Raw genomic sequence first — 27,520 nt, 5'->3', positions numbered from 1 at the left:
GTGTGTCAAAGTCAAGGTATTGAGTAAATGAGTCATTTGATCAATTAATACTCTGTCCTGTTTGTTGGATCTCTGCATGTTTCAAAGGATGCTTTTCACACATTCTGCTCTTTCTGCAGAATCTCTTTGTAAATGTTAACTTTTTTCCTCCATACAACAGTGAATGGCAGAGAGATAACAGTTGAACTCAGCAGGGAGGAAAAGCAAGCGTGACCACACCACCACCCCCTCAAAGCGTGTCCTATACCAAAGTGTGTCCTGTAGCTTACCAGGCTAGCTGATCAATGGTGGTTACGTCACCTCTAGAACCTATCAAGTCTCATCACTGATTTAGACAGGCTCCTGAAATAGAAGCATCTCAAAGACAAAATAACTGGTATTGGTAATATATTTAGAGAATGCATTTTGGGGTCTTAGCTGATTATGCATTCTGGCATTGAAAATGAGGTGCTACACAGACTTTAAAGCAGGAACTTGCACACCCTAACTGCAAAGGCATGTTACAGGTAGACACTAGACAAAAACAAATCCACCAAATTAAAAAGAGAGGATGGATTCTTAGAGAGAGGCACCGATCAATGCTTCGCTTGCTGGTGACATCAGGGAGGCGGGGTGTCACACTCTCTGCCAATGAGATTGAGCGGTGGCGAGGAGCTTAGTAGCAAATGAGATGGAGGATTGTAAACACGCCAGGGGAACACAGAGACACTGATCGATCAGCCCAGTCTGGGATTGATTAATTACTCTGGCTGCGAGAGCTTCTGAGGTGCAGCTGGAGTGACAGAGAAACCCAATCAGAAAAAGATAGATCACCTCCCACCAATCTCCACTAGCTCTCTCACGCTTTATATTTTTTACCCCTTTCATTAGGTAGAACTCTAGGTAGAATTAGAGGAATTATAGAGTGATAGGTAGATTAGGTAGAATAATACATGTTATTCAAAAATATAGAGTCATTGGGCTATCATGTTAACGTATGATGGCAGAGGTTTATGAATGAGTGTGAATGGAGAGGAGGAAAACAAAAAGTGAGGGAAGGAGGGATGCTACCAAAAAAGGATGACAAGAGGGGTGTGGCTGGGGGAGTGAACAGAGGTGAGTGGGGAAAGCATGCAGAGTGAGAGGGATAGATGAGGCAAGAGCAAGAGAAAAGACAGAAAGAGGCAAACACAAATTGGACTTAAAAAGAGAAAGCCAAAGAGGGGATGATAGAAGTTGTGGATGAAGGTCTCGGTTTGAAGGCAAGCCCTCGTCCTTCACTGTCAGAGAAGAAGCCTGTTGCTTTCCAGGCTGGTCCCATAGACGTAACGTAGTAACCAAAAATCCGGGACACTCAAATTAGTATGATATGTTACGTTTGGTATGGTTACATAAGACAGAAGGTTACTTAAGGAAAAATAAGGGTGGTTGGTCGTAGTGGATGGGTAGAGGTATAACGCGAACGTCTAGCAACCCAAAGGTTGCGTGTTTGAATCTCATCATGGACAACTTTAGCATTTTAGCTAATTAGCAACTTTGCAACTACTTTTTAGCTACTTTGCAACTTAGCATGTTAGCTAACCCTTCCGTTAACGCCTAACCCTAACCTTTACCCTAATCTTAACCCCTAACCCTATCCCCTAGCCTAGCTAACATTAGCCACCTAGCTAACGTTAGCATTAGCCACCTAGCTAATGTTAGCCTCAACAAATTGGAATTCGTAACATATCATACGTATAGCAAATTTGTAACATATCGTACGAATTGCAATTTGTAACATAACATGCGAATTGTAATTCGTAACATCATACAAAATGGATGATGGACATCCACAAATTAATACATACCATACCAAACGTAACATATCATACTAATTTGAGTGTCCCAGATTTTCGTTTACTATGTTACATCTACGAGAGAGAGAGAGAGAGAGAGAGAGAGAGAGAGAGAGAGAGAGAGAGAGAGAGAAAGAGTGAGAGCGCAAGAAAGAGAGAGTGGCAAATAATACATAAACAACAATTATAGGAAAAACACAAATCACAATCAGAAGTTAATTGCTTTCCCCTCTCATTCACTCTTCAAGTCATTTACACTTTAGTTCAGTTCATTAATCGCTCCACCACACCCTCTCTGATTGCAACATGAGTTGTGTCTACATTTGGGTTAGGTCCTAGCTCTGACAGTAGTCACGCTTAGCAAACTACACCATCATCCGTCGCACATGACCTTGAATAAGCATGGACGAGCACAATGGAGTCCCTGATTGAAGATGAGAGTGTTCTGTCCAACAGTTGATCTGAGTTCCCACAATGCAACAGGCAGCACATCTCTTAGCGCAGCTTTAATTGCACTAAAATTACTACATGCAGTGAGAGTAGAGGAAATCATAGATTGGACCAGGGCTCTAGTACTAGGGGCAGAGAAACCGATACAGTGTCATCAAGAGACAATTGCTAGTTAAGCTTGTGTTTTCTTGTGTTCAAGAGCCTGCAATATAGGGATTTCTGTCATCTTGTATGGCTATATAAAATAGTTTGGTAGTGGTTGTGAAAATGTTTTGAAGTTCATCTGTAAGTTAACATTATTACATGGTTATTACATGTTATTATTCAAACGTATACATGTAGATAGTATGGCAACATAGGTTATGGTCAGATATAAAGGTTAGATAATCCACTGGGAATCAATCAATCCTTATCTGAATTTGTCATATTTGAACAATAGTACTAAAAGTGTTTCATATTACAACTAATGATGTACTCCCAGAGCAATAATCAAAGTATTAATCATGACACTCATGTTGTTGACATCCCATTGCTCTACTTGTGAGTTAATACCATGTAGCTAAATGCCATCCAATATCAGGACATCTGCTGGACACGGAGAAAAGGCTTTCTGGCCAGATGGTCCCCCTCAGTCTCTCTCTCTCTCTCTAATTATTTATTTCAAACTTGTTGGCTTGATTGTTTCAATCACTTATTCACCCACTTGAATATCTGAATTCAGTGGCGACCCGTCATTCAGGGCAGGTGGGGCAGAGCCTGTTTTGAGCTCCACCTTTCTAGCAAAAACAAAAGAGCCTGTTTTGCATGTTATTTTGGCATAAATACGTGTCACATATCAGTTTGCAAACAATATAAAAAAATGAGTTAATAAAGCCGCATACAAACATGGTCTCTTTTTTGCTTTCTTGAGTAAGGCAGCTCCAAAATGCAAGTGTTTCAGCCTAGCTCAGAGCTTTCTGTGGTGGTGGTGCAGCCAGCGGAAAATACAGAGCGTAGGGGTCGGTAATGTTCTCTAGTTACGCCTTGATTGGCTCAGTGTTCTGTCACTCATGGGGACACTACGTCACCGCCAAATCTAGGGGTAGAGCTAGAAAATTCAAGCCCCTTGGGTGCTGCCATAGAGTTACATTAGAAGTGCCCATCCAAGAAGGCCACCGATAAAATGATGTCAAATCACGTTATATCTACAGCAGCTTTGATTGGACTGATCATGTCAACATCATACTTTCAAAATCTTAGCTAGCAAGCTAGCAGCCATTGTCATGAATCAAGTCGACAATCTACTGGCAAATATTTTTTAATCCTTGTCATATGAAGAGAAATAATGAAGAGAAATTATAGATAAAATGCATTGGTGCTCATCGGCCATTGGACATAAACATTACACAACAAGTTGGAAATCACAAATTCATCAATGAGTGGTTTGGAGGGAATCAGTGGCTAACTGCAAGCATTGCAAAGCAATCACTAGCCTGCTATTCAGTGGAGAGGGTGTGTGGTCCCAAGTCTGGGTTTAAGGGTCTCTTTTCCAAGCTTAAAATAATAAACATTCAACATTGGCCATGCTGTCAATCCAGCATGACTTCTGCCGAGCTCAAAACAACTGTAAACTCAGAACTGGGAAATCTGATTTTAGTGAGTTCAAGACAACTGGGAACTCGGACAAAAACAGGCTCAGACTGGGAAAATAAGTTTTGAACAGTCTTCCAACTCAGAATTGCAAGTCGGGAACTCTGGCCTCTTTCTAGAGCTCTGACCTGAAGATCACTGATGTCATCATGATTCAACCTTGTTTTTGAGTTCCCAGTTGTCTTGAAAGCACCATAAACCCAGAGAATGCCAGACTTTGATGACAAAGTTTGATGACTAAATTTGCCCACGAAGGACCACCACGCCACCTTCCTGTTCAAGTGAGCACAGCACAACAAGGTGAGTCCAAAAATATATTGTACGTGCTGCATAAATGATGTAATATGCCAGGTAGATATGTATACTGTAGCTAAGAATACTAAGTGTATGTTGTGTAGTAAGATGTTAGTAGCCCATGTGCCTCACCCTAATAATCTAGTCCCGTTTCCCCTCCTAATTTCGCCTACTGTTCTAATTTGGTGGTGCACATGTAGCCTATAGCCTGTTTTAGAGAAATGTAATCATCAAATATTGTAAGAGCTTTCATTGTCTGCTTATATGCCCCCTTTATTTATCTTACAGTTCTGACTTGGTGTACAGGAAGAATATTGGATTTACTGAGGACAAAGAAACTTTTCTACATCAGCACCCATTTAAATTAGTGAGAACAGGGGGCTTGTCGCCAACTGGCCGTGTCTAGCTGTGAGAGGAGATGTAAGGGCTGTGAGGGGAGATTGTAAGGGCTGTGTGGGGAGATGTAAGGGCTCCCTCTCCCTCTCTGTAGGTATAGGGGCTCAGGGGGGCTGTCTGTACGGCTGGAAGGAGGGGTTGGATGTATGGTTGGATGTATAGTTGTAATGTGGTGCTGGCTGGTTTATTGTACGGTGGTTGTTGTGTACTGTGTAATGTGATTGTGTGCAGGTAGTGTTTTATCTTCTAGATCTGACAGACTCCGCAGGGGACAGACAAGTGGACAGACAGCCTCTCCCAGGGGAGTGTGTGTGTGTGTGTGTGTGTGTGTCCAGTAAGCTCCTCACTCACCCCCATGATAATTGAAATGCACGGCTGTTGTCTTCATAATTCTGAAAATCCCTGACAGCGTTGCTCACTTTAATAACCTTGAATTTCATACTCCTGCTATTCTAAATTCTTCTCCTGCTGTCTTTTCTATGTTCAGGTTTTCCCATTAGTTTGCTATAAAGAATGTACGATGGTGAAAATGTCCACACAAAAAATTGCCAAACTGAAACTATGAATATAAAAGACTATATGATAGAGATTTTCAATACAATAAAATCATCTTCATATAAAAATCATTGTGAAAGTTGTTCTATTATATAATACTTTCCTGTGCCTTTGTCTACAATACTGACAAAATCATTTCTACAGAGTTTGGAAATAATGTACTAGTGCTTTCAGTTTCTTCATACAGTACAACATTACTGTACCATCATGCTGGCCTTAACTTGTGTGATCATGACACACACACGCACGCGCACAAACACACAACTGAGATGACAATGAATAAAAAATGATCAAGTATGTCAGATAAAACTGAATTTGATATGTCCCAAAATAAAAAACTACAGCTCTTATCCTGATTTCGAAAAACTACATCTCCCAATATCCCGGGTGTTCATAATCACTACAGTTTTACATGTACAGTCGGAGTCCACCATTTCTTGGAATCTTGTAGGCTAAGGGGCTAAAGTGCATGATCAAGGCGACCGGCGACAGAGCCACTAGCACAGTAGGCACTTAGTGACAGATGAATTCTGATAGGTTGGCTGGTAGACGGTGCGCATAGTGGTCAGTGTGCTATTCTCTTCTGATTGGGTGAAAGATAGGAAGTTAAGGAGGATGGTTAAGAGTACTGCTGAGTGAATTTCTGATGGAACTCCTTTACTTTAGCCAGTAAGATCTTTAGCTTGTCTGTGGGCGGCAGAATGGTCATCCTGGAACGAGGGAAGGAGGAAGGGAGAGAGTGAAGAAGTAAAGGGAGAGAACATCGTCAAAAAGCAGTAAAATAAATCATATACTCCACACCTTGGTAAACTGTTACATATCTTGAACTTTGAATGAAATGCAGTGCATTGGAAATGAAAGGCCATATACTCTTCTTCTGTTGCATACATTTCCACCTTGTTAGGTATAGCAAAAAGGGAAATTATGCCCATCTAAGGATGTGAAAGGTTGCGATAACATATTTGAGTAAACTGGGTTGTCCAGACCTGAAGTGGTAGGTGCCGTCCTTCTGTCCGAAGCCACTCCCTGGGACCAGACAGATGCCAGTCTCCTCCAACAGCTTCATACAGTAGAACATGTCTGGAGCCTGGCCAAGTGCCTGTGGGGGAGGTGGGGGAGGGAGAGAGAGAGGGAGAGAGGTATTACAGTACTGTACACAGGAAACACATCTCACAATCAAATATATCAACTTAAATGTTGTACAGTGCATTCGGAAAGTATTCAGACCCCTTGACTTTTTCCACATTTTGTTATGTTACAGCCTTATTCTAAAATGGATTAAATAGTTTTTTTCCCTCAACAATCTACAGACAATATCCCATAATGACAAAGCAAAAACAGGTTTTTTGAATTTTTTTGAAACTGAAATATCACATTTACATAAGTATTCAGACCCTTTACTCAGTACTTTGTTGAAGCGATTACAGCCTTGAGTCTTCTTTGGTATGACGCTACAAGCTTGGCAAACCTGTATTTGGGGAGTTTCTCTCATTCTTCTCTGCAGATCCTCTCAAGCTCTGTCTGGTTGGATGGGGAGCGTCGCTGCACAGCTATTTTCAGGTCTCTCCAGAGATGTTCGATCAGGTTCAAGTCCGGGCTCTGGCTGGGCCACTCAAGGACATTCAGAGACCTTTCCCGAAGCCACTCCTGCGTTGAATTGGCTGTTTGCTTAGGGTCGTTGTCCTGTTGGGAGGTGAACCTTCGCCCCAGTCTGAGGTCCTGAGCACTCTGGAGCAGGTTTTCATCAAGGATCTCTCTGTACTTTGCTCTGTCCATCTTTCACACGATCCTGACTAGTCTCCCAGTCCCTGCTGCTGAAAAACATTCCCACAGCATGATGCTGCCACCACCATAGGGATGGTGCCACGTTTCCTCCAGATGTGACACTTGGCATTCAGGACATAGAGTTCAATCTTGGTTTCATCAGAGCAGAAAATCTTGTTCCTCATGGTCTGAGAGTCTTTAGGTGCCTTTTGGCAAACTCCAAACAGGCTTTCATGTGCCTTTTACTGAGGAGTGGCTTCCGTCTGGCCAATCTACCATAAAGGCCTGATTGGTGGAGTGCTACAGAGATGGTTGTCCTTCTGGAAGGTTCTCCCATTTCCACAGAGGAACTCTGGAGCTTTGTCAGAGTGACCATCGGGTTCTTGGTCACCTCCCTGACCAAGGCCCTTCTCCCCGATTGCTCAGTTTGGCTGGGCGGCCAGCTCTAGGAAGGGTCTTGGTTGTACTAAACTTCTTCCATTTAAGAATGACGGAGGCCACTGTGTTCTTGGGGACCTTCAATGCAGCAGACATTTTTTGGTACACTTCCCCAGATATGTGCCTCGACACAATCCTGTCTCGTAGCTCTACGGACAATTCCTTCGACCTCATGGCTTGGTTTTTGCTCTGACATAGACAGGTGTGTGCCTTTCCAAATAATGTCCAATCAATTGAATTTACCACAGGTGGACTCCAATCAAGTTGTAGAAACATCTCAAAGATGATCAATGGAAACAGGATGCACCTGAGCTCAATTTCGAGTCTCATAGCAAAGGGTCTGAATACTTATGTAAATAAATTCTAAAAACCTGTTTTCGCTTTGTCATTATGGGGTATTGTGTGTAGATTGAAAAGGGATTTTTTTAGAATAAGACTGTAACGTAACAAAATGTGGAAAAAGTGAAGGGGTGTTGAATACTTTCCGAATACACTGTATGTATAGTGTAATTGTTGTTTATTGATGTGTATACAGGGCTCATCCCACAAAAAGGACCATGGTAAATTCTTGTGGTATTGACTGACCTTAGCTTCATTGATGGATTTCTCTGGCAGGCTGATGTTAGGGAATGAGTACATGGCTCCCTGAACAGGGTTACAGGTGATCCCAGGTACTGTGTTCAGAATCTGCTCTGTCAGCTTAGCCTTCTCTGCCAGGAGACTGAGGGTGGCTGTGCGCTCCTGGACATGGAGAAGAGGGTGGGAGTGTGTGTGTGTGTGTGTGTGTGTGTGTTGTGTGTGAGTGTGTGTGTGATTTCCATATGGGCCACATACACAGAGTACACCACACATTAGGAACACCTTCCTAATATTGAGTTGCACCTCCCCTTTTGCCCTCAGAACAGCCTCAATTCATCGGGGCATGAACTCTACAAGGTGTTGAAAGCATTACACAGGGAGGCTGGCCCATGTGGACTCCAATGCTTCCCACAGTTGTGTCAAGTTGGCTGGATGCCCTTTGGGTGGTGGACCATTCTTGACACACGGGAAAAGCGTGAAAAACCCAGCATCTTTGCAGTTCTTGACACAAACCGGTACACCTGACACCTACTACAATACCGTTCAAAGGCACTGAAATATTTTGTCTTGCCCATTCACCCTGTGAATGGCACACATACACAATCCATGTCTCAATTGTCTCAAGGCTTAAAAATCCTTCTTTAACCTGTCTCCTCCCCTTCATCTACACTGATTGAAGTGGATTTAACAAGTGACATCAATAAGAGATCATAACTTTCACCTGGATTCACCTGGTCAGACTATGTCATGGAAAGAGCAGGTGTCCTTAATGTTTTGTATACTCAGTGTATATTGAATGTGTGTCACTGTCAATGTTGATAGTCCGGTAAGTCATTTTGGGATAGAAAATGTCTGCTTACTGACAATATTATTACCTTCATGAAGGTGGTGTGGGAAGGTTCTCCAGGCTGGGGAGGGTTGACAACGAGGTCCATCAGAGCCTGACCAGGGACGGGGGGACACAGTCTGACCGACACCAGCTTCGAGAGCTGGGCCTGCACCTCTGGGTCCATGTTAATCACCTCCATATAACCCCCACGGAAACCACACCTAGCAGAGAGAGGAAGAGAGAGAGAAACCAGGTACAGGGGCAAGACAGAACTGCACCATATCTACAGGTCTAGCTATTTATATATTGGTTGAAGAAGTAAGGTCATATAATGGTTGATATTTCAGGGTATGTTAAATTAATGAGAATGATCTTACTCTCCCATGTAGCACTTGGAGGTGGAGTGGAATGATGCCAGTTCTACAGTGTCAGAGTACTCTGGTCCCAACTCAAATAGCACCTTCTTAAAGGAATGGAATTGGCAACCCTCCGCATACACATTATCCTGGTACACCTGGAGGAGAGGGACAGAGAGAGAGGGATGTCAGGGGGTAAGACAATAATGTAGAGGTGAAATTATGTTTATGTGGAGGATGACAAAAAGGTCTGATTGGTTAACCTCATCAGCCATCAGGAAGAGTCGCTCTTTGGCAGCGAATCGGATCACGTCCTCAATACACTGTCTGCTCTGGACCTGACCTATCACAGAAGAGGAGAGGGAAAGGCTCATATGAGCAGAACTTGACATTTTCGTTTCTGTCAAAGTGGGATCTATGTCCTCTTGCGCCATCTAGTGCCATGACTGGGAGGAAAACTGATATTTGCGAGATAATTAGGAATAAATGGGATGTCACAGAATGAAGGGTACCGTAACAGTTTTCCTTGGGTTGGATTTTTAAATCATGCCCACATGCCCACAGCTGGCAGCACCCAAGTAATCATCAATTCGGAGCGCAGTTGCACGAGACCCGATCATAATGCCCATGGTCAATTTGGTTTGACATTCCATATCCCTATGGGGCTAGTTAGGGACAATCAGTAAATTACACAATGTACATGGGCCAATATTTTTAAATTCCAATAGCTCTCAATTTCAATGACTTAAAACCTCAAACCAACTATAAATTGTAGAAATGCATAAACAAATACTGAATTAATTTAATGAGACAACTAAAAGATGTGCAACATGGAAATATTGTCCCATTTACATTGTGTAATATATTGACGGTCCCTAACTAGCCCCAAAGATAGGCTGTCCAAAGTCAAACCAACTTTGCCATGGTCGCACAACACCGGCTGAAGTTAATTGGCGAAAGAAGTTCGCTAGCTTGTTAGCTAGTCTAGGCTACTTCCAGACATTTTACATTTACATTTTAGTCATTTAGCAGACACTCTTATCCAGAGCGACTTACAGTTAGTGAGTGCATACATTTTTCATACTGGCCCCCCGTGGGAAAATAAATAACTGGTTAGACACTTTCAAGTTATCTAGAAGGGTGAGTGACTGTAACTGTGTACTGTTTTGGCAGAGTGAAAATACAAACACTTCCAACGGTCGAACACACACAAGAGAGAAACCCACATCAAATCACGCCTCCAAGACCCAAATCTCGTTCTCAGTCGCATTTCCTAATGAGGAGAATTGAAACCAAGGCTAAATCGGGAAGTTCAGCCCCCGTTAGCTTGTTTACTTACCAGTGGGGTTACCAGGGTTGATGATGCAGAGGGCTTTGGGGTTGCAGTGCTTCCTGGCCTCCGCTAGGGAGCGCTCTAGCTCACTGAGGTCCATGCTCCAGCACTTCTCCTCGTTCAGGTAGTAGTTGACCTGCACAGCACCCAGCTCAGCCAGGGCAGCCGAGTACAAAGGGTACTGAGGGATGGAGATCATCACCCCTGTCCTCGACGCACCCTCACCACACACCAACAGCTTCAGCATGGTCTGGGAGAGACAGGGGAGAGGAGAAGGGAGTGAGTGGATGAGCAAATGATAGGTCATTCAATCAATCAATCAAGAATAATAGGTGATAACGTTGCTGGGTGATAGACCGACTGATGGGTGCATCTCAAGTCTATAGTCCTCAACGCTCTCCATCCGCCTTCCTCTTTATCTGCAGTGTTACTTGAAAAATACAATTATTTGATTTTGTACTGAGTTCTTACTACAATGCCGTCGCTTGCGCCGGTGGTGAGGTAGACATTGTCTGGGTCACAGGGTACGCCCATGTCCCGACGCTCGATGTAGCGAGCCACGTCCTGCCGCACGCAGTCTATTCCCTGGCTGGCACTGTATGCACCTGAGAGAGAGAGAGGGAGAGAGCGAGAGAGAGAGAGAGAGAGAGAGAGAGAGAGAGCGAGAGCGAGAGAGAACTCAATACACTACAGCGCTCCAGGACCGGAGTTGGAGGTCAATTCATTGGTTATGCGGTCACCAAAAGGTTACCACGGCCTATTGGCCCAAAAATCCTTCTATCTTAACTTACATCCTTCCAATAAACAATCCATCAAGTAAATTAACAACATACCCACACTACTCCCTCCACAAGCCTGCAGAATGCGGCGTGCTCTGTTTTTGGCATCCTCTGGAAACATGTTTTCATTCAATAGTTCCGGGTAGGAGCAGAGTGCCAAGACCTTGAGGAGGAAGAGAGGACAGAGAGTTAAGTGAGGAACAGACAGGAGTTGATGCAGAATTATGTACACAAATCTGCATGAAACACCACATGAATCTGCATGAAAAGGTCACAATGGGGTTTTGCCATAGACAGAAGGGTTTCAAATGATAAAGGAGAATGAAAGACATCCTGTAATCAAAAAGAGAACTGAGGTTTTAGATAAATGGTTTGGAACTTAGGGAATAAAAGCAGACCTGGCGGAAGAAGGTGATTGGCTGCTGGCCCATGGCATGGGCGTCACCGATGTTGGCCTTGATAACCTCAGTGAAAGGCTTCTTCACTCCCTTCAGGACAGAGAAACAAGACACAAAACAATGAGAGAGGCTGAGAGAGGATGAAAAGATTAGGGCAAGGAAGAAAGTAATGGATGAATAGAATGATTTCCTGGGTCCCAGCGGTGTGCAGGGCAGAAAGGCAGACCAATACTTTACCATATTCTTTATAAACTCATAATTAACCATTTATAACTACTTATCTGAGTGTGTCACTCTATAAATAAGACATGAGTATGAGGTCAGTTCCTTCTGGAATATGAGGTCACGTCCTCCTAGAATATGAGGTCACGTCCTCCTAGACTCCAGCCACGGCTCTACTCTCTAATCTCAGATGTCTCCACTACCTCAGGTAAAGCTAAAGGTGCCCCTCTACTGTAATCATGCTATCATGAGAGCAAACAAGAGCTCTGGAAAAGGTTTGGCGTTGGCGTCAACTATATTTCTCTTTCTGTCTCACTCTCTTTCTGTCTCACTCTCACACTCTCTGTCTTGCTCTCTCTTTCTCACCCCCCTCTCCCAACTTCTCTCTCTCTCAAACAATGTTTGTCGATAACAAATGCACTTAAATAGACAACCTTTAGTAACAGCCAAACAGCTCTTTATAATTTTCTTTACCATTTGTTTTTACTTATTCAACTCCAAAGCACAAACACAAAATCAGGTATAGTCTTTTCCAGGAGAAATGATTTGGCACAATGCAAACATACATTAGTTCAATACGTGCTCTCCACTCCTATTGCCTTTGGTCCTAAAATGTAGGACATTAGTGCTGTTAAAAAACATAAAACACAGGAGTAACACAATCCAATGTTAGCCGAGTCTGTGAAGGTGTAATGTGTAAATGGGGCAGGGTTGGCAACTGAAAAGATAAGATAAGACACACCTACCTACAAATACATACACATAATGTCTGCAGAGTGGAGGGAGTCCAAACAACATGTGACATTTTAGCCTAATGCCACACTAAGTGTACAAAACATTAGGAACATCTTCCTAATATTGAGATGCACCCCCTTTTGTCCTCAGAACAGCCTCAATTCGTTGGGGCATGGACTCTACACAGTGACGAAATCATTCCACAGGGATGCTGGCCCATGTGGACTCCATTGCTTCCCACAGTTGTGTCAAGTTGGCTGGATGTCCTTTGGGTGGTGGACCATTTTTGATACACACGGGAAACTGTTGAGTGTGAAAAACCCAGCAGCGTTGCAGTTTTTGAAACACTCAAACCGGAGCACCTGGCACCTACTACCATATCCCGTTCAAAGGCACTTAAATATTTTGTCTTGCCCATTCACCCTCTGAATGACACACATACACAATCCATGTCTCAATTGTCTCAAGGCTTAAAATTATTCTTTAACCTGTCTCCTCCCCTTCATCTACAATGATTGAAGTGGATTTAATTAGTGACATCAATAAGGGATCATAGCTTTCACCTGGATTTACCTGGTCAGTCTATATAATGGAAAGAGCAGGTGTTCATAATGGTTTGTACACTCAGTGTATATTAATGCTATCTGGAAAACAAAAGGAGACATACACATTCCCAGGCTGCCTGGAAGGCTTGTCAAGTGTTACATCAGCTAGACTCCAGCTGTAGAAACAAACAGAAGTTAAGTAGTAAAGCAGGTGTCAACTGCAGAGTAAAAAAAAACAGACTCAAAACAGACATGGAGAATGGTAAAAACTGAATTTAGGGAGGTTGTCAGGGAGTGTGGTGACAGTATTTGGTATTTGGTATTTTATTAGGATCCCCATTAGCTGTTGCAAAGGCAGCAGCTTCTCTTCCTGGGGTCCACACAAAACATGAAACATGACATAATACAGAGCATTAATAGACAAGAACAGCTCAAGGACAGAACTACATAAAAAAATTTAAAGGCACACGTAGCCTACATATCAATACATACACACAAACTATCTAGGTCAAATAGGGGAGAGGCGTTGTGCCGTGAGGTGTTGCTTTATCTGTTTTTTAAAACCAGGTTTGCTGTTTATTTGAGCAATATGAGTTCCATGCAATAATGGCTCTATATAATACTGTACGCGTTCTTGAATTTGTTCTGGATTTGGGGACTGTGAAAAGAACCCCTGGTGGCATGTCTGGTGGGGTAAATGTGTGTGTCAGAGCTGTGTGTAAGTTGATTATGCAAACAATTTGGGATTTTCAACACATGAATGTTTCTTATAAAAATAAGAAGTGATACAGTCAGTCTGTCCTCAACGCTTAGCCAAGAGAGACTGGCATGCATAGTATTTATATCAGCCCTCTGATTACAATGAAGAGCAAGAAGTGCCGCTCTGTTTTGGGCCAGCTGCAGCTTAACTAGGTCTTTCCTTGCAGCACTGGGCCACACAACTGGACAATAATCAAGATTAGACAAAACTAGAGCCTGAAGAACTTGTTTTTTGGAGTGTGGTGTCAAAAAAGCAGAGCATCTCTTTATTACGGACAGACCTCTCCCCATCTTTACAACCATTTAATCTATATGTTTTGACCATGATAGTTTACAATCTACGGTAACGCCAAGTAATTTAGTCTCCTCAACTTGTTCAACAGCCACACCATTCATTACCAGATTCAGCTGAGGTCTAGAACTTAGGGAATGATTTGTACCAAATACAATGCTCTTAGTTTTAGAGATGTTCAGGACCAGTTTATTAGTGGTCACCCATTCCAAAACAGACTGCAACTCTTTGTTAAGGGTTTCGGTGACTTCATTAGCTGTGGTTGCTGATGCGTATATGGTTGAATCATCAGCATACATGGACACACATGCTTTGTTTAATGCCAGTGGCAGGTCATTGGTAAAAATAGAAAAGAGTAGAGGGCCTAGCGAGCTGCCCTGTGGTACACCACACTTTACATGTTTGACATTAGAGAAGCTTCCATTAAAGAAAACTCTTTGAGTTCTATTAGATAGATAGCTAATAGAATCCATGATATGGCAGAGGTTGAAAAGCCATAACACATACACTACCATTCAAAAGTTTGGGGTCACTTAGAAATGTCCTTGTTTTCGAAAGAAAAGCACTTTTTTTGTCCATTAAAATAACATCAAATTGATCAGAAATACAGTGTAGACATTGTTAATGTTGTAAATGGCTATTTTAGCTGGAAATGGCTGATTTTTTATGGAATATCTAAATAAGCATACAGAGGCACATTATCAGCAACCGTCAGTCCTGTGTTCCAATGGCACGTTGTGTTTGCTAATCCAAGTTCATCATTTAAAAAGGCTAATTGATCATTAGAAAACCCTTTTGCAATTATGTTAGCACAGCTGAAAACTTGTGCTGATTAAAGAAGCAATAAAACTGGCCTTCTTGAGACTAGTTGAGTATCTGGAGCATCAGCAATTGTGGGTTCGATTACAGGCTCAAAATGGCCAGAAACAAATAACTTTCTTCTGAAACTCGTCAGTCTATTCTTGTTTTGAGAAATTAAGGCTATTCCATGCGAGAAATTGCCAAGAAAGATCTCGTACAACGCTGTGTACTTGTTCGTTTAAAAGATCTTTCACGTGTGATAGAGAGACACCACTGTCCTCGACAATGGTACTCCCGCCGGCTTTGGTCTTTGTCATGGTAGCTAGCAACGTAGGTTACGCTGTTACTCCTCACACTTCCAGACAGGGCAGGTCACAGGGAAGATTGAAAACAACAAACAGCAGGGATCTAGACATCCACAAACCCGGGACAATCCGCGGTCTCTGACACAATGGCTAACCGCGTCGCGGGCTGCGTTCAAGCCCTCAAGAAAACCCAGCTAGCTTGATATGCTGCTAGCTAGCAGCTAGGCTAGCTGCAACGCCAAATAGTTCCTCAGACCCGTCCTTGGTCAGCAGCATCACTGGACAGAGACTAGCAATCCCAGCAACTGATGCCAACTGTGTCGTGGGATCCAAACTAAAAAGTTAGTTTTTTATAGGCCAATAGAAACAGTGGGTAGCTGTCTGTACCATTTTATCTGCCCTTATACAGTACACTGATTAAGTCCTATCGCTCGTCAAGAGTGCTGTCTATTGCATGTTCTTTGTAAGATGATTGAGACTAGCCTATGGTTGATGTTGCCCTCTCTCTTTACCTCTCTACTCAGTTCTCTAGTTTTCTTTGCTCTTTCTGCACGTGTACATTTATTTGCCTCTCTTTTTCTGTCTCTGATAAGTTGCATTCTAATTGGTCTGGCAAAACAAATGTGAAGTCTGGCCAAAGAAAGTTGCATCGTTATGGATTCTAGTTTACTCTTCAAAAGTAGCGAAGTAGCAGAGGCAGGAGATGTAACATGACGCCTTTCATTCATTAAAGAAAGTGACAGCGTGCCGTGCTTTTGCGCAATCTTCCCGCAGTCTCCATGGAGACCCCTGAGGCTGTAGAAGGCATCTCTGTGGGCCTCTAGCCTGGTCCTAGATCTGTTATGACTAGGAGTTGGTAAGACAGCAAAAACAGATCTGTGAACAGGCTAGTGGGCCTTCTGTTCACCGTTCATCAGCAAACCGATTAGCAAGGAACAAAAGCTCTGACTGACATGACAACTGGGCTGGATTTGTTGATGTGATTTTGTTTTGCTCACACTCTACTTTTTAAATGTTTTTCTCTTTCTGCTTGGCTAAGAGGGGAATTAACTAATGATGACTATTTAAGTCGTCTCAGGTATCAGAACATTTTTCTGAACTTTATATGCACCTGAAATACTGCAGTTCCTCTGAGCCCTCAAAATAGGCTTGTGTGTTAGTAAGAGAAAATAGTAGAGGGTGAAAAGAGGATAGAGAGGGGGCAGAGAAAGAGAGAATGTATTTTGTTGAAAGTGCATGTTCTTTCCTTACCTATTTTAGACAAAGGCAAGCAAGTGAATGTAAGCTTTGTGTCCTGTTTTCACAAAGAAACCTAACACCCACCAGAGCTCAGTTTAAAAAGCAAGTTTTCTTAGTTACAAAAGACAAGACTGGTTTGGCCCAGCTAGACTTGGAAGAGCCTACAGATAGAGTCCACCTGATACAGCACATGGTTTGTGTGTTAGAAGTTGGATATGTGGATGTTTCCATACATAACAAAACACGCATTGCTTCTATTTCTAGGTGCTCAATATGACATAAGGATGTAATAACTTCTTATGAAACCCCTGAGGTAGACTGCTGAATAACCCAGGTAGGCTCCTGGTTGGCTAGGGTGTTTGAGGATGAGTCAGAACAAATAGTAGAGAGAAGATCCATGAATCCAACGTTTTGCATTTGGGTAAAGCCATAGGGCCGTCTGGTGAAGGTCACCATAGACTTACTATGACAGTCCCTCCACCCCCCTACCCAGCTAGAGAGTGCATTTTCTCTCTCTCTCTCTCTCTCTCTCTCTCTCTCTCTCTCTCTCTCTCTCTCTCTCTCTCTCTCTCTCTCTCTCTCTCTCTCTCTCTCTCTCTCTCTCTCTCTCTCTCTCTCTCTCTCTCTCTCTCTCTCTCTCTCTCTCTCTCTCTCTCTCTCTCTCTCTCTCTCTCTCTCTCTCTCTCTCTCTCTCTCTCTCTCTCTCTCTCTCTCTCTCTCTCTCTCTCTCTCTCTCTCTCTCTCTCTCTCTCTCTCTCTCTCTCTCTCTCTCTCTCTCTCTCTCTCCATTGGGGGGCGGGGCCGGCTCGGACTGCATGTTTGGGTATGGATGTGGGTACACAGACCCACGGGCAATTAAAGCCCCTAATGATGAGTTCAGATTTTTGTGGCCACGACCCCCATCAATGTTTCCCATCTCTGGTCTAGATCATTCACCCATTTCACATAACAAATGTCACGGGACTGGAGGGGGGCTGTAGAAGTGATGAGTTATTGCTTTTAAGAGAGTTAAAGGAGACAGTGGTATTGGTCTGGGGTAAAGTGAGGATTTGACCTCTGACCTCTGATGATAGATGACATACTGTATATCATTGTGAGGTCAGACGTTTAAATAGAGCTGATGTAAAAACAGACCACAGACTGAACTGAATCTCTCAGTTTGCTGTTTGACTTGTGGACTTTGACCTCGATCTTTCTCAGCTCAGAGAACAACTTTGATACTGTATAACAGAGAACAAACAGTGACAAGGGCGAGAGAGACACAGAGGGCGAGGGAGAAAGAGTCGCAGAGGGCGAGGGAGAGAGAGACAAAGAGACAGAAACAGAGACAGAGAGCGAAGGAGAGAGAGACAGAGGGAGAGGGCATGGGAGAGAGAGACACAGAGGGAGAGGGTGAGGGAGAGAGAGAGACAGAGACAGAGGGCGAAAGAGAGAGAAACACAGAAATAGAGGGCGAGGGAGAGAGAGACACAGAGACAGAGGACGAAGGAGAGAGAGAGACACAGAGACAGAGGGCGAAGGAGAGAGAGACACAGAAACAGAGGGCAAAGGAGAGAGAGACACAGAGACAGAGGGTGAAGGAGAGAGAGACACAGAGACAGAGGGCGAAGGAGAGAGAGACACAGAGACAGAGGGTGAAGGAGAGAGAGACACAGAGACAGAGGGCGAAGGAGAGAGAGACACAGAGACAGAGGGTGAAGGAGAGAGACACACAGAGGCAGAGGGTGAAGGAGAGAGAGACACAGAGACAGAGGGCGAAGGAGAGAGAGACACAGAGACAGAGGGTGAGGGAAAGAGAGACCCAGAGACAGAGGGTGAGGGAGATAATGAGTGAGAGAGTGAATGCAAGAGAGTGAGTGAGAGAAAGAGAGAGATTGGGGAGAGAGTAATCTTCAACTGCATAGAAAATGGTCCCGTGTGGCTCAGTTGGTAGAGCATGGCACTTGCAACGCCAGGGTTGTGGGTTTGATTCCCACGGGGGAACAGTACAAATGAAAAAGTATGCACTCACTACTGTAAGTCGCTCTGGATAAAAGTGTCTGCAAAATAACTAAAATGTCAAATAAGGTCTTCTTCATTGTTGAACAAATAACTAGTGTCATAGGCAATCAGCTCCGTGCCTTTTTAAGACAGTCATTTAATTTCCGATGAGGGTCAATCTGCTTGCCTTCAAAATCAACAGATGACCAACAGAAGGCTCAACTAACCTGCAAAATTTTCATCTAACGTTCAAAGTAGTAGACTTTGGCTGGTGGGTGACACACTGAGTGTGTGAGCAAACGCACCCAAAAAGTCTAGATTTTTGTGAACATTTAGTAGACTAGAGGGAAAGGGAAGTGCAAGCACATGACAAGAGTTGCTCAAGTCATTGTAAACCAGTTAGTGCACAATTAGTACAAGGCTACACACAAATGGGATTCACAAGATCAAAATGGGATTTGTCCAAGTGAAATGTGCGTAATTATTGAGCTTCCGGTCTCAGTGAAAGAAAAAGTACTCAACAGAAATTCAAATCAAGGGGCCTACCGAGTGGCGCAGTGGTCTAAGGCACTGCATCGCAGTGCTTGAGGCGTCACTACAGACCTGGGTTTGATCCCAGTCTGTTTCACAACCGGCTGTGACCGTTGTCTGGGTTAGGGGACGGTTTGGCCGGGGGGACTTTGCTTGGCTCATCGCGCTCTATAGACTCCTTGTAGCGGGCTGGGTGCATGCAGGCTGACGTCGGTCGTCAGTTGAACAGTGTTTTCTACAACACATTGGTGCGGGCGGGTGTTAAGGAGTGCAGTTTGGCGGTTCATGTTTCGGAGGACGCATGACTCGACCTTCGCCTCTCCTGAGCCCGTTGGGGAGTTACAGCGATGAAACAAGATCGTAATTGGATATGATAGAAAAGGGAGGTAAAATACAACAAAGAAATTCTAATCACATTTTATTGTCACATGCACCGAATACTGTGAAACACTTACTTACATTTACATTTTAGTCATTTAGCAGACGCTCTTATCCAGAGCGACTTACAGGAGCAATTAGGGTTAAGTGCCTTGCTCAAGGACACAGACAGATTTTTCACCTAGTCGGCTCAGGGATTAGAACCAGCGACCTTTCGGTTACTGGCACTACGCTCTTAACCACTAAGCTACTTACAAGCCCTTAACCAACAATGCAGTTTTAAGAAAATACTAGTTAAGAAAATATTTACTAAATAGACTAAAGTACAAAAAGTAACACAATAAAATAACAATAACGAGGCTATATACAGGGGCTTTCGAGTCAATGTGCGGGGGTACAGGTTAGTCGAGGTAATTGAGGTAATATGTACATGTAGGTAGGGGTAAATATATTTTTTGGGGAAAACAGCTAACTTCCTGCATTTCAACACATTTTGCCATGGGGCAGAGAGAAAAAGTAGAATTTTTAATGAATTTATTTGCAACTTCTAATTAAGTCCTACAATGTGATTTTCTGGATTTTTTTTCTCATTTTGTCTGTCATAGTTGACGTGTACCTATGATGAAAATTACAGGCCTCTCTCATCTTTTTAAGTGGGAGAACTTGCACAATTGGTGGCTGACTGTATATTTATTTATTTTTTACACATGTTAGACTTGTTCTTCCACAGTATTTTGTGTAGATCATTGACAAAAAAAAGTACAATTAAATCAATTTTAATCCCAAATATGGAAAAAGTCAAGGGGTGTGAATACTTTCTGAAGGCACTGTATATTTTGTGGCAATTTCGGCTATGGATCAAATGTTCTCATAATAGGTCTGTGGCAAAGCCATGACAGCAAACGAGCTTGGAACAGTGATATACATAATTTGTACATGCAAATCTGATTGGATACAGCGTTTGATTATTTAAATAATCAGCCTCAATTTAACTTCAGAGTTGCTTTTTTTCTTTCAGAGGGCTAATCGGGGACATTTACGGAGACATCTTTAGCCGGGGCCAGGCCACCAAAATTGTCTGGTCACCATATATTACGCAAGCCTACAAGCTGCTGCGTGTCACTCTGCTGCAGTTGCAAATTCAGAAAAGCGGAGCCAATGAGGCCACAGTCCAGCTAGGTTAAAAGTCAGACTGATGCAATGAGTCTAGCTGAGAGACAGTCAGTGCATGGCACAGTGTCAGTGAGAGATTGCTTTCCCACTTTGCAAACTGCAATATATTTAAAACCGAGAGAAACAAATGATTTACACAATAAAAAAAATAAAGAAATAAATGTAAACATAACAACATGTAAGCTAATCAAAATCACAATATGATTTAATTAATACAGTTTATTTTAAGCATACCTCTCTCAGCTCTTTCTCGATCTGCACGGCGCGCTGTACAATGGGTCCGCGCACCGCATACTCGACCTTCTTCACAGTGGGGTTCATTGTGTCGATGGTCAACACCTTGTCCCGGGAGAACACTCCATTCTCTGTCATTTTCTCTTGGGCAAGTCCACGCCGACGTTCACTGACTCCTGAAAGTGCTCTACTCTGGGGGAAAAAAGGGGACAGCGGAGAGGGAATCAGCATTGAGCGGACCCCAGAGGCGAGGTGCCCCACGGGGTATTGCGCCCCGCAGCCGAAAAACCGTCCATTTCCTCCGTTCAAAACGCTCACGCTTCTGGATGGTAACATTTGTCCTATGCGCGAAGCAGACATGTTACAATATTCTATCTCTTTAGCTGTGAAGTGCTGCGACCCCCCTACGCTCAATAAATGCACATAGACAGACAACTGTTTGTTGTGCAACTGACAAAAAAAAAAAAACGCCCAGGGCTTTCAACCTTATAATTAAGACAGAATGATGTGAGTTTTTAAAACATAGTTAAGGGGAAGTGATAGTAGATCTATCTGTTTCTCCAACCCGTTATTCACAGATTGGTCCACTCTTTTCAACCTGAAATGTATGTCTTCTGCACAGCGTACACATTGTAACATTACTCCCGCATACACCCCTTTTGTGAGTTGAATCCAAACTCCATCCTCATTTGCCTACACACCGATACGTTGTCAGTCAGGATCGGATCTCCGGTTACCGAGACGACAGACACAAGCGATAAGCCTATGCGAGGAGACCCGGCGCAGCTTCAAACTTGCTCCCTTTCCATGGAACTCCCTCTTTTTCGTTGGTCAACACACACCCGGCGGCGTGCGCTAGACTATTGGGAGGAGACTGCGGACCGGGGGAATTCTGCAGAAATGTTGCGCAACTCCTCCTATTTGGACACGAGCCCAGTTCTCCCACTGCTTGTAGCACCAGCATATTTACACGGAATGTGCACTGTGCTCAACTGGTTTGCTCAACTGTTGAAGTTTTAAGGGCCCTCCACACTAGGCTAGTAAAGTTTTAGTGTGAATGACTGTGGTAGATGTTGCTTTATTTATAGCTGATAGTTCTTAAACATAAATAATACTTTCAAATGATATAACATTCCTAAATAACTATTCATATAGCCTACTTTCAGTAGGCCTTACCCCCAGTGCAATATTCGTAATTACATAATTGGGTTGATGAGCATGGTGACAGTGGATAGGAGATTTCCATTGCCACAGTGTGGACAGATTTCACTCAAAGAACAGGATCAACCATTGTCAGACAAAGTTTCAAGTATCAAAGTGGTCTTATTCGACTGATAAGGGACATAATTTAGTCAAAGTTATTTAGTTCTGTATTAAGATGGGCTTCCTTTCTGAGCCCCCAGAGTCCAGTTACGTGAGGCCAGTGGTATTCTGGGAATGTGTAGGAACAAGGTCAGACCTGAAAGAGGAATAGGGTCACATATCAGCTGTCAAACAAACCTGTCTATCTGCTGAGGAAACACAGCATCTGTCCTTCTGCAACACGCGCCCATGCACACACACACACACACACACACACACACACACACACACACACACACACACACACACACACACACACACACACACCTTTATTATTGCACAATGTATTGCACAATTCAAACACTTTGCTCTCCATATCCCCCTTCATACTGTACAGTGAGGGAAAAATGTATTTGATCCCCTGCTGATTTTGTATGTTTGCCCACTGACAAAGAAATAATCAGTCTATCATTTTAATGGTAGGTTTATTTGAACAGTGAGATACAGAATAACAACAACAAAATCCAGAAAAATGCATGTCAAAAATGTTATAAATTGATTTGCATTTTAATGAGGGAAATAAGTATTTGACCCCTCTGCAAAACATGACTTAGTACTTGGTGGCAAAACCCTTGTTGGCAATCACAGAGGTCAGACGTTTCTTGTAGTTGGCCACCAGGTTTGCACACATCTCAGGAGGGATTTTGTCATTTTGTCCCACTCCTCTTTGCAGATCTTCTCCAAGTCATTCAGGTTTCGAGGCTGACATTTGGCAACTCGAACCTTCAGCTCCCTCCACAGATTTTCTATGGGATTAAGGTCTGGAGACTGGCTAGGCCACTCCAGGACCTTAATGTGCTTCTTCTTGAGCCACTCCTTTGTTGCCTTGGCCGTGTGTTTTGGGTCATTGTCATGCTGGAATACCCATCCACGACCCATTTTCAATGCCCTGGCTGAGGGGAGGAGGTTCTCACCCAAGATTTGACGGTACATGGCCCCGTCCATCGTCCCTTTGATGCGGTGAAGTTGTCCTGTCCCCTTAGCAGAAAAACACCCCCAAAGCATAATGTTTCCACCTCCATGTTTGACGGTGGGGATGGTGTTCTTGGGGTCATAGGCAGTATTCCTCCTCCTCCAAACACGGCGAGTTCAGTTCATGCCAAAGAGCTCGATTTTGGTCTCATCTGGCCACAACACTTTCACACAGTTCTCCTCTGAATCATTCAGATGTTCATTGGCAAACTTCAGACGGGCATGTATATGTGCTTTCTTGAGCAGGGGGACCTTGCGGGCACTGCAGGATTTCAGTCCTTCACAGCGTAGTGTGTTACCATTGTTTTATTGGTGACTATGGTCCCAGCTGCCTTGAGATCATTGACAAGATCCTCCCGTGTAGTTCTGGGCTGATTCCTCACCGTTCTCATGATCATTGCAACTCCACAAGGTGAGATCTTGCATTGAGCCCCAGGCCGATGGAGATTGACAGTGCTTTTGTGTTTCTTCCATTTGCGAATAATCGCACCAACTGTTGTCACCTTCTCACCAAGCTGCTTGGCGATGGTCTTGTAGCCCATTCCAGCCTTGTGTAGGTCTACAATCTTGTCCCTGACATCCTTGGAGAGCTCTTTGGTCTTGGCCATGGTGGAGAGTTTGGAATCTGATTGATTGATTGCTTCTGTGGACAGGTGTCTTTTATACAGGTAACAAGCTGATATTAGGAGCACTCCCTTTAAGAGTGTGCTCCTAATCTCAGCTTGTTACCTGTATAAAAGACACCTGGGAGCCAGAAATCTTTCTCATTGAGAGGGGGTCAAATACTTATTTCCCTCATTAAAATGCAAATCAATTTATAACATTTTTGACATGCATTTTTCTGGATTTTGTTGTTGTTATTCTGTCTCTCACTGTTCAAATAAACCTACCATTAAAATTATAGACTGATCATGTCATTGTCAGTGGGCAAACGTACAAAATCAGCAGGGGATCAAATACTTTTTCCCCTCACTTTACGTATGACATTGGTTCCCCTGTCCATTCCATTGCTCATCAAAGCACTTGACAGTCGACCATTAGGGTCAGGTTTTGTTAGGGAGGTTACAGCACCAGACACTATGATTACGCAGGAGACCCATTTTGAGCAAATCACCTTTCATATTATTGAATCCCATGATTTCCCTGTTGTGTTGGGCCTTCCCTGGCTAGCACTACACGACCCCACCTTTTCATGGCCACAGAGGGTTCTCACAGGGTGGTCGCGAGAGTGTCAGGGTAGGTGTCTAGCTGTTTCCGTTGATGCGACCACGGTGGAAAGTCCAGACAATGCCTCCAACGTGCGCATTCCCCCCAAATACCTCAATTTGGTGCACGCTTTTTCCAAAACGCAGGCGACCAAATTATGGGGCGGGGGATTGCGCGATAAACCTCCGGTTAGACGCTGTGCCACCCAGGTGTCATGTATATCCCCTGTCGCAGGCTGAAACGGAGGCTATGGAGACATATGTCTCCGAGTCCCTGCGTCAGGGGTTCATACGTCCCTCCACTTCACCCGCCTCCTCGAGTTTCTTTTTCGTGAAGAAGAAAGACGGGGGTCTGCGCCCTTGCATTTATTACAGTGCACTTAATAAAACTACCATTCGCTATAGTTACCCTCTACCCCTCATTTCCTCTGTGATCTAATCAATGCATGGGGCACGCTTCTTCACAAAATTAGATCTCAGGAGTGCGTACAACCTGGTGCGTGTCCGGGAAGGGGACGAATGGAAGACAGCATTTAGCACAACCACGGGGAATTATGAATACCTGGTGATGCCGTACTGGTTGATGAATGCTCCATCAGTCTTCCTGTCCTTTGTGATCGAGGTGTTTCGGGACATGCTTGGTCACAGTGTGGTGGTCTACATCGATGACATCCTGGTGTATTCCGCTACGCGGAAGGTGCAGCGCTTCATTGGCTTTGCCAATTACTATCGGAGGTTTATCCGGGGCTTTGGCATGGTTGCAGCCCCCATCACCTCTCTGTTGAAGTGTGGGCCGTCCCAGCTCCGCTGGTCTGCTGAGTCTGACAGGGCTTTCAGTAACCTGAGGGCTCTGTTCACCTCAGCCCCGGTACTGGCCCATTCCGATCCATCATTGCCGTTCGTAGTGGAGGTGGACGCGTCCGAGGTAGTGGTAGGCGCTGTCCTATCCCAACGCTCGGGTAGGCCACCCAAGCTCCGCCCCTGTGCCTTCTTCTTGAAGAAACTCAGCCCGGGGGAGCAGAACTATGACGTTGGTGATCGGGAGCTGTTGGCTGTTGTCAGAGCCCTGACAGCGTGGAGGCACTGGCTCGAGGGGGCTAAACACCCTTTCCTCGTCTGGACTGACCACCGTAACCTGGAATACATCCAGGCAGCGAGGAGGCTGGACCCTCGCCAGGCCAGGTGGGCCTTGTTCTTCACCCGGTTTGATTTCACGCTGTCCTATATACCAGGCACTAAGAACGTGAAGGCAGACGCACTGTCACGGCTGTACGACACAGAGGAGAGGCCCACCGTTTTTTACTTAACACTTATTTTTTTCTTTAAAAAACTGCATTTCACTGTAATGTCTACACCTGTTGTATTTGGCGCATGTGGCAAATAACATTTGATTTGATTTGACAACACCCCCATACTCCCGGCCTCCTGCATTGTGGCGCCAGTGGTGTAGGCGGTGGACGCGGACATAGAGCGGGCGTTACGCACTGAGCCATCTCCACCTCAGTGCCCAGCTGGGCTTCGGTACATGCCGTCTAGTGTCCGTGATCGTCTTGTCTATTGGGCACACACGTCCCCCTCCTCTGGTCACCCAGGCATCGGCCATACAGTGCGCTGCCTGACCGGGAAGTACTGGTGGCCTTCCTTGGCTAAGGACGTGAGGGTGTATGTCTCCTCCTGCTCGGTGTGCGCCCAGAGTAAGGCACCTTCCAGTGGGCAAGTTACATCCCTTACCAGTTCCACAACAGCCATGGTCCAATTTATTGATTGATTTTCTAACTGATCTTCCCCTCTCTCAGGGTAACACCACCATCCCGGTCATTGTGGACCGCTTCTCTAAAGCCTGCCGCCTCCTTCCTCTGCCCGGTCTCCCCACGACCCTGCAAACTGTGGAAGCCCTGTTTACTCACGTCTTCCGGCACTACGGGGTGCCAGAGGACATAGCGTCTGACCAGGGTCCCCAGTTTACGTCTAGGGTCTGGAAAGCGTTCATGGAATGTCTAGGGGTCTCGGTCAGCCTGACCTCTGGGTTTCACCCCGAATCTAATGGGCAGGTGGAACGGGTGAATCAGGATATGGGTAGGTTCCCGCAGTCCTACTGCCAGGACCGGCCGGGGGAGTGGTCGGTGTTCTTGCCATGGGCCGAATATGCCCAGAACTTTCTTTGCCACTCCTCCACTAACCTGTCACCATTTCAATGTGTTTTAGGGTATCAGCCGGTCCTGGCATGTGGCATCAGAGCCAGACCGCAGCTCCTGCAGTGGACGACTGGTTTCGGTGCGCGGAGGAGACGTGGAACGCCGCCCACGTCCACCTCCAGAAGGCCAAAGCTGACCGCCACCGCAGTGAAGCCCCGGTCTTTGTACCGGGTGTTCGGGTCTGGCTCTCGAACCGGAACCTGCCCCTCCGCCTGCCCTGCCGGAAGCTGAGCCTGCGGTTTGTGGGGCCATTCAAAGTCCTGAGGAGAGTGAACGAAGTTACGTATAGGTTGCTGCTCCCTCCTGATTACCGTATTAACCCCTCGTTTCATGTGTCTCTCCTCAGGCCGGTGGTGGCTGGTCCGCTCCAGGAGTCTGAGGTGCGGGAGGTCTCTCCGCCCCCTCTGGACATCGAGGGGGCACCAGCGTACTCCGTCCGTTCCATCCTGGATTCGAGGCGTCGGGTGGGGGGCCTTCAGTACCTCAAGCGGTGCTGGGTCCCGGTGAAGGATGTCCTCGATTTCCACCGCTGCCATTCGGATCGCCCTGATCCACGTCCTCCTGGCCGTCCCCGAGGCCAGTGTCGGGGGTGGGGGTACTGTCCTCCGACGCTGCCTCCTCTCCTTGTTCGGGCAGGCTTTGGCGTTCATCGTCACCGGCCTTCTAGCCACTGACGCTCCTCTTTTCATCATTCCATTTGTTTCGTCTTGTTTTCACACACACCTGGTTCATATCCCCTCATCAGTCTCTGTATAAGTATTCCTTCTGCTCCCCATGTCTTTGTGTGTTATTGTTTCCATGTGGAGGTGTCGCTAGCTTGGTTGATCATTATGTGCTTTTATCGCAGGGATATTCACCCGTGTTTTGTTTTCCCAGTACGCATTTAAGGCGCACTGTATTTGGTTTACGCATTGCTGCAAACTGCTGTATTGGACTAATAAACCATATTTTGTGATTCCCACCTCCTGTGCCTGACTC

General features: G+C 44.8%; 1 protein-coding gene across 3 annotated transcripts; it reads right to left on the bottom strand.

Moving 5' to 3' along the window:
• Positions 1–3,545: 3,545 nt before the first annotated feature.
• Positions 3,546–21,655, bottom strand: LOC311150806 (alanine aminotransferase 2-like). Of its 3 annotated transcripts, none has more exons than XM_084188340.1 (12): positions 21,510–21,655; positions 20,809–21,000; positions 11,615–11,704; positions 11,271–11,379; positions 10,909–11,042; positions 10,444–10,687; positions 9,368–9,447; positions 9,126–9,262; positions 8,795–8,969; positions 7,926–8,081; positions 6,125–6,237; positions 3,546–5,848 (listed from the first exon to the last, which is right to left on the bottom strand). In XM_084188340.1, the coding sequence occupies exons 2-12, from the start codon at positions 20,944–20,946 to the stop codon at positions 5,758–5,760; spliced, it is 1,467 nt and encodes a 488-aa protein (XP_084044466.1). In that variant the 5' UTR covers positions 20,947–21,000; positions 21,510–21,655; the 3' UTR covers positions 3,546–5,757. The 3 variants fall into 3 exon arrangements, with proteins under 3 accessions (XP_084044466.1, XP_084044467.1, XP_084044465.1); XM_084188341.1 differs by having other exon boundaries at positions 20,809–20,995; XM_084188339.1 differs by having other exon boundaries at positions 20,809–21,655.
• Between the last annotated feature and the right edge of the window lie 5,865 nt (positions 21,656–27,520).

The sequence above is a fragment of the Coregonus lavaretus genome (assembly GCF_964263955.1).
Source record: "Coregonus lavaretus genome assembly, chromosome: 23".
In the NCBI taxonomy this organism is placed as follows: domain Eukaryota; kingdom Metazoa; phylum Chordata; class Actinopteri; order Salmoniformes; family Salmonidae; genus Coregonus; species Coregonus lavaretus.
This window is presented reverse-complemented; position numbering and strand designations above follow the sequence as displayed.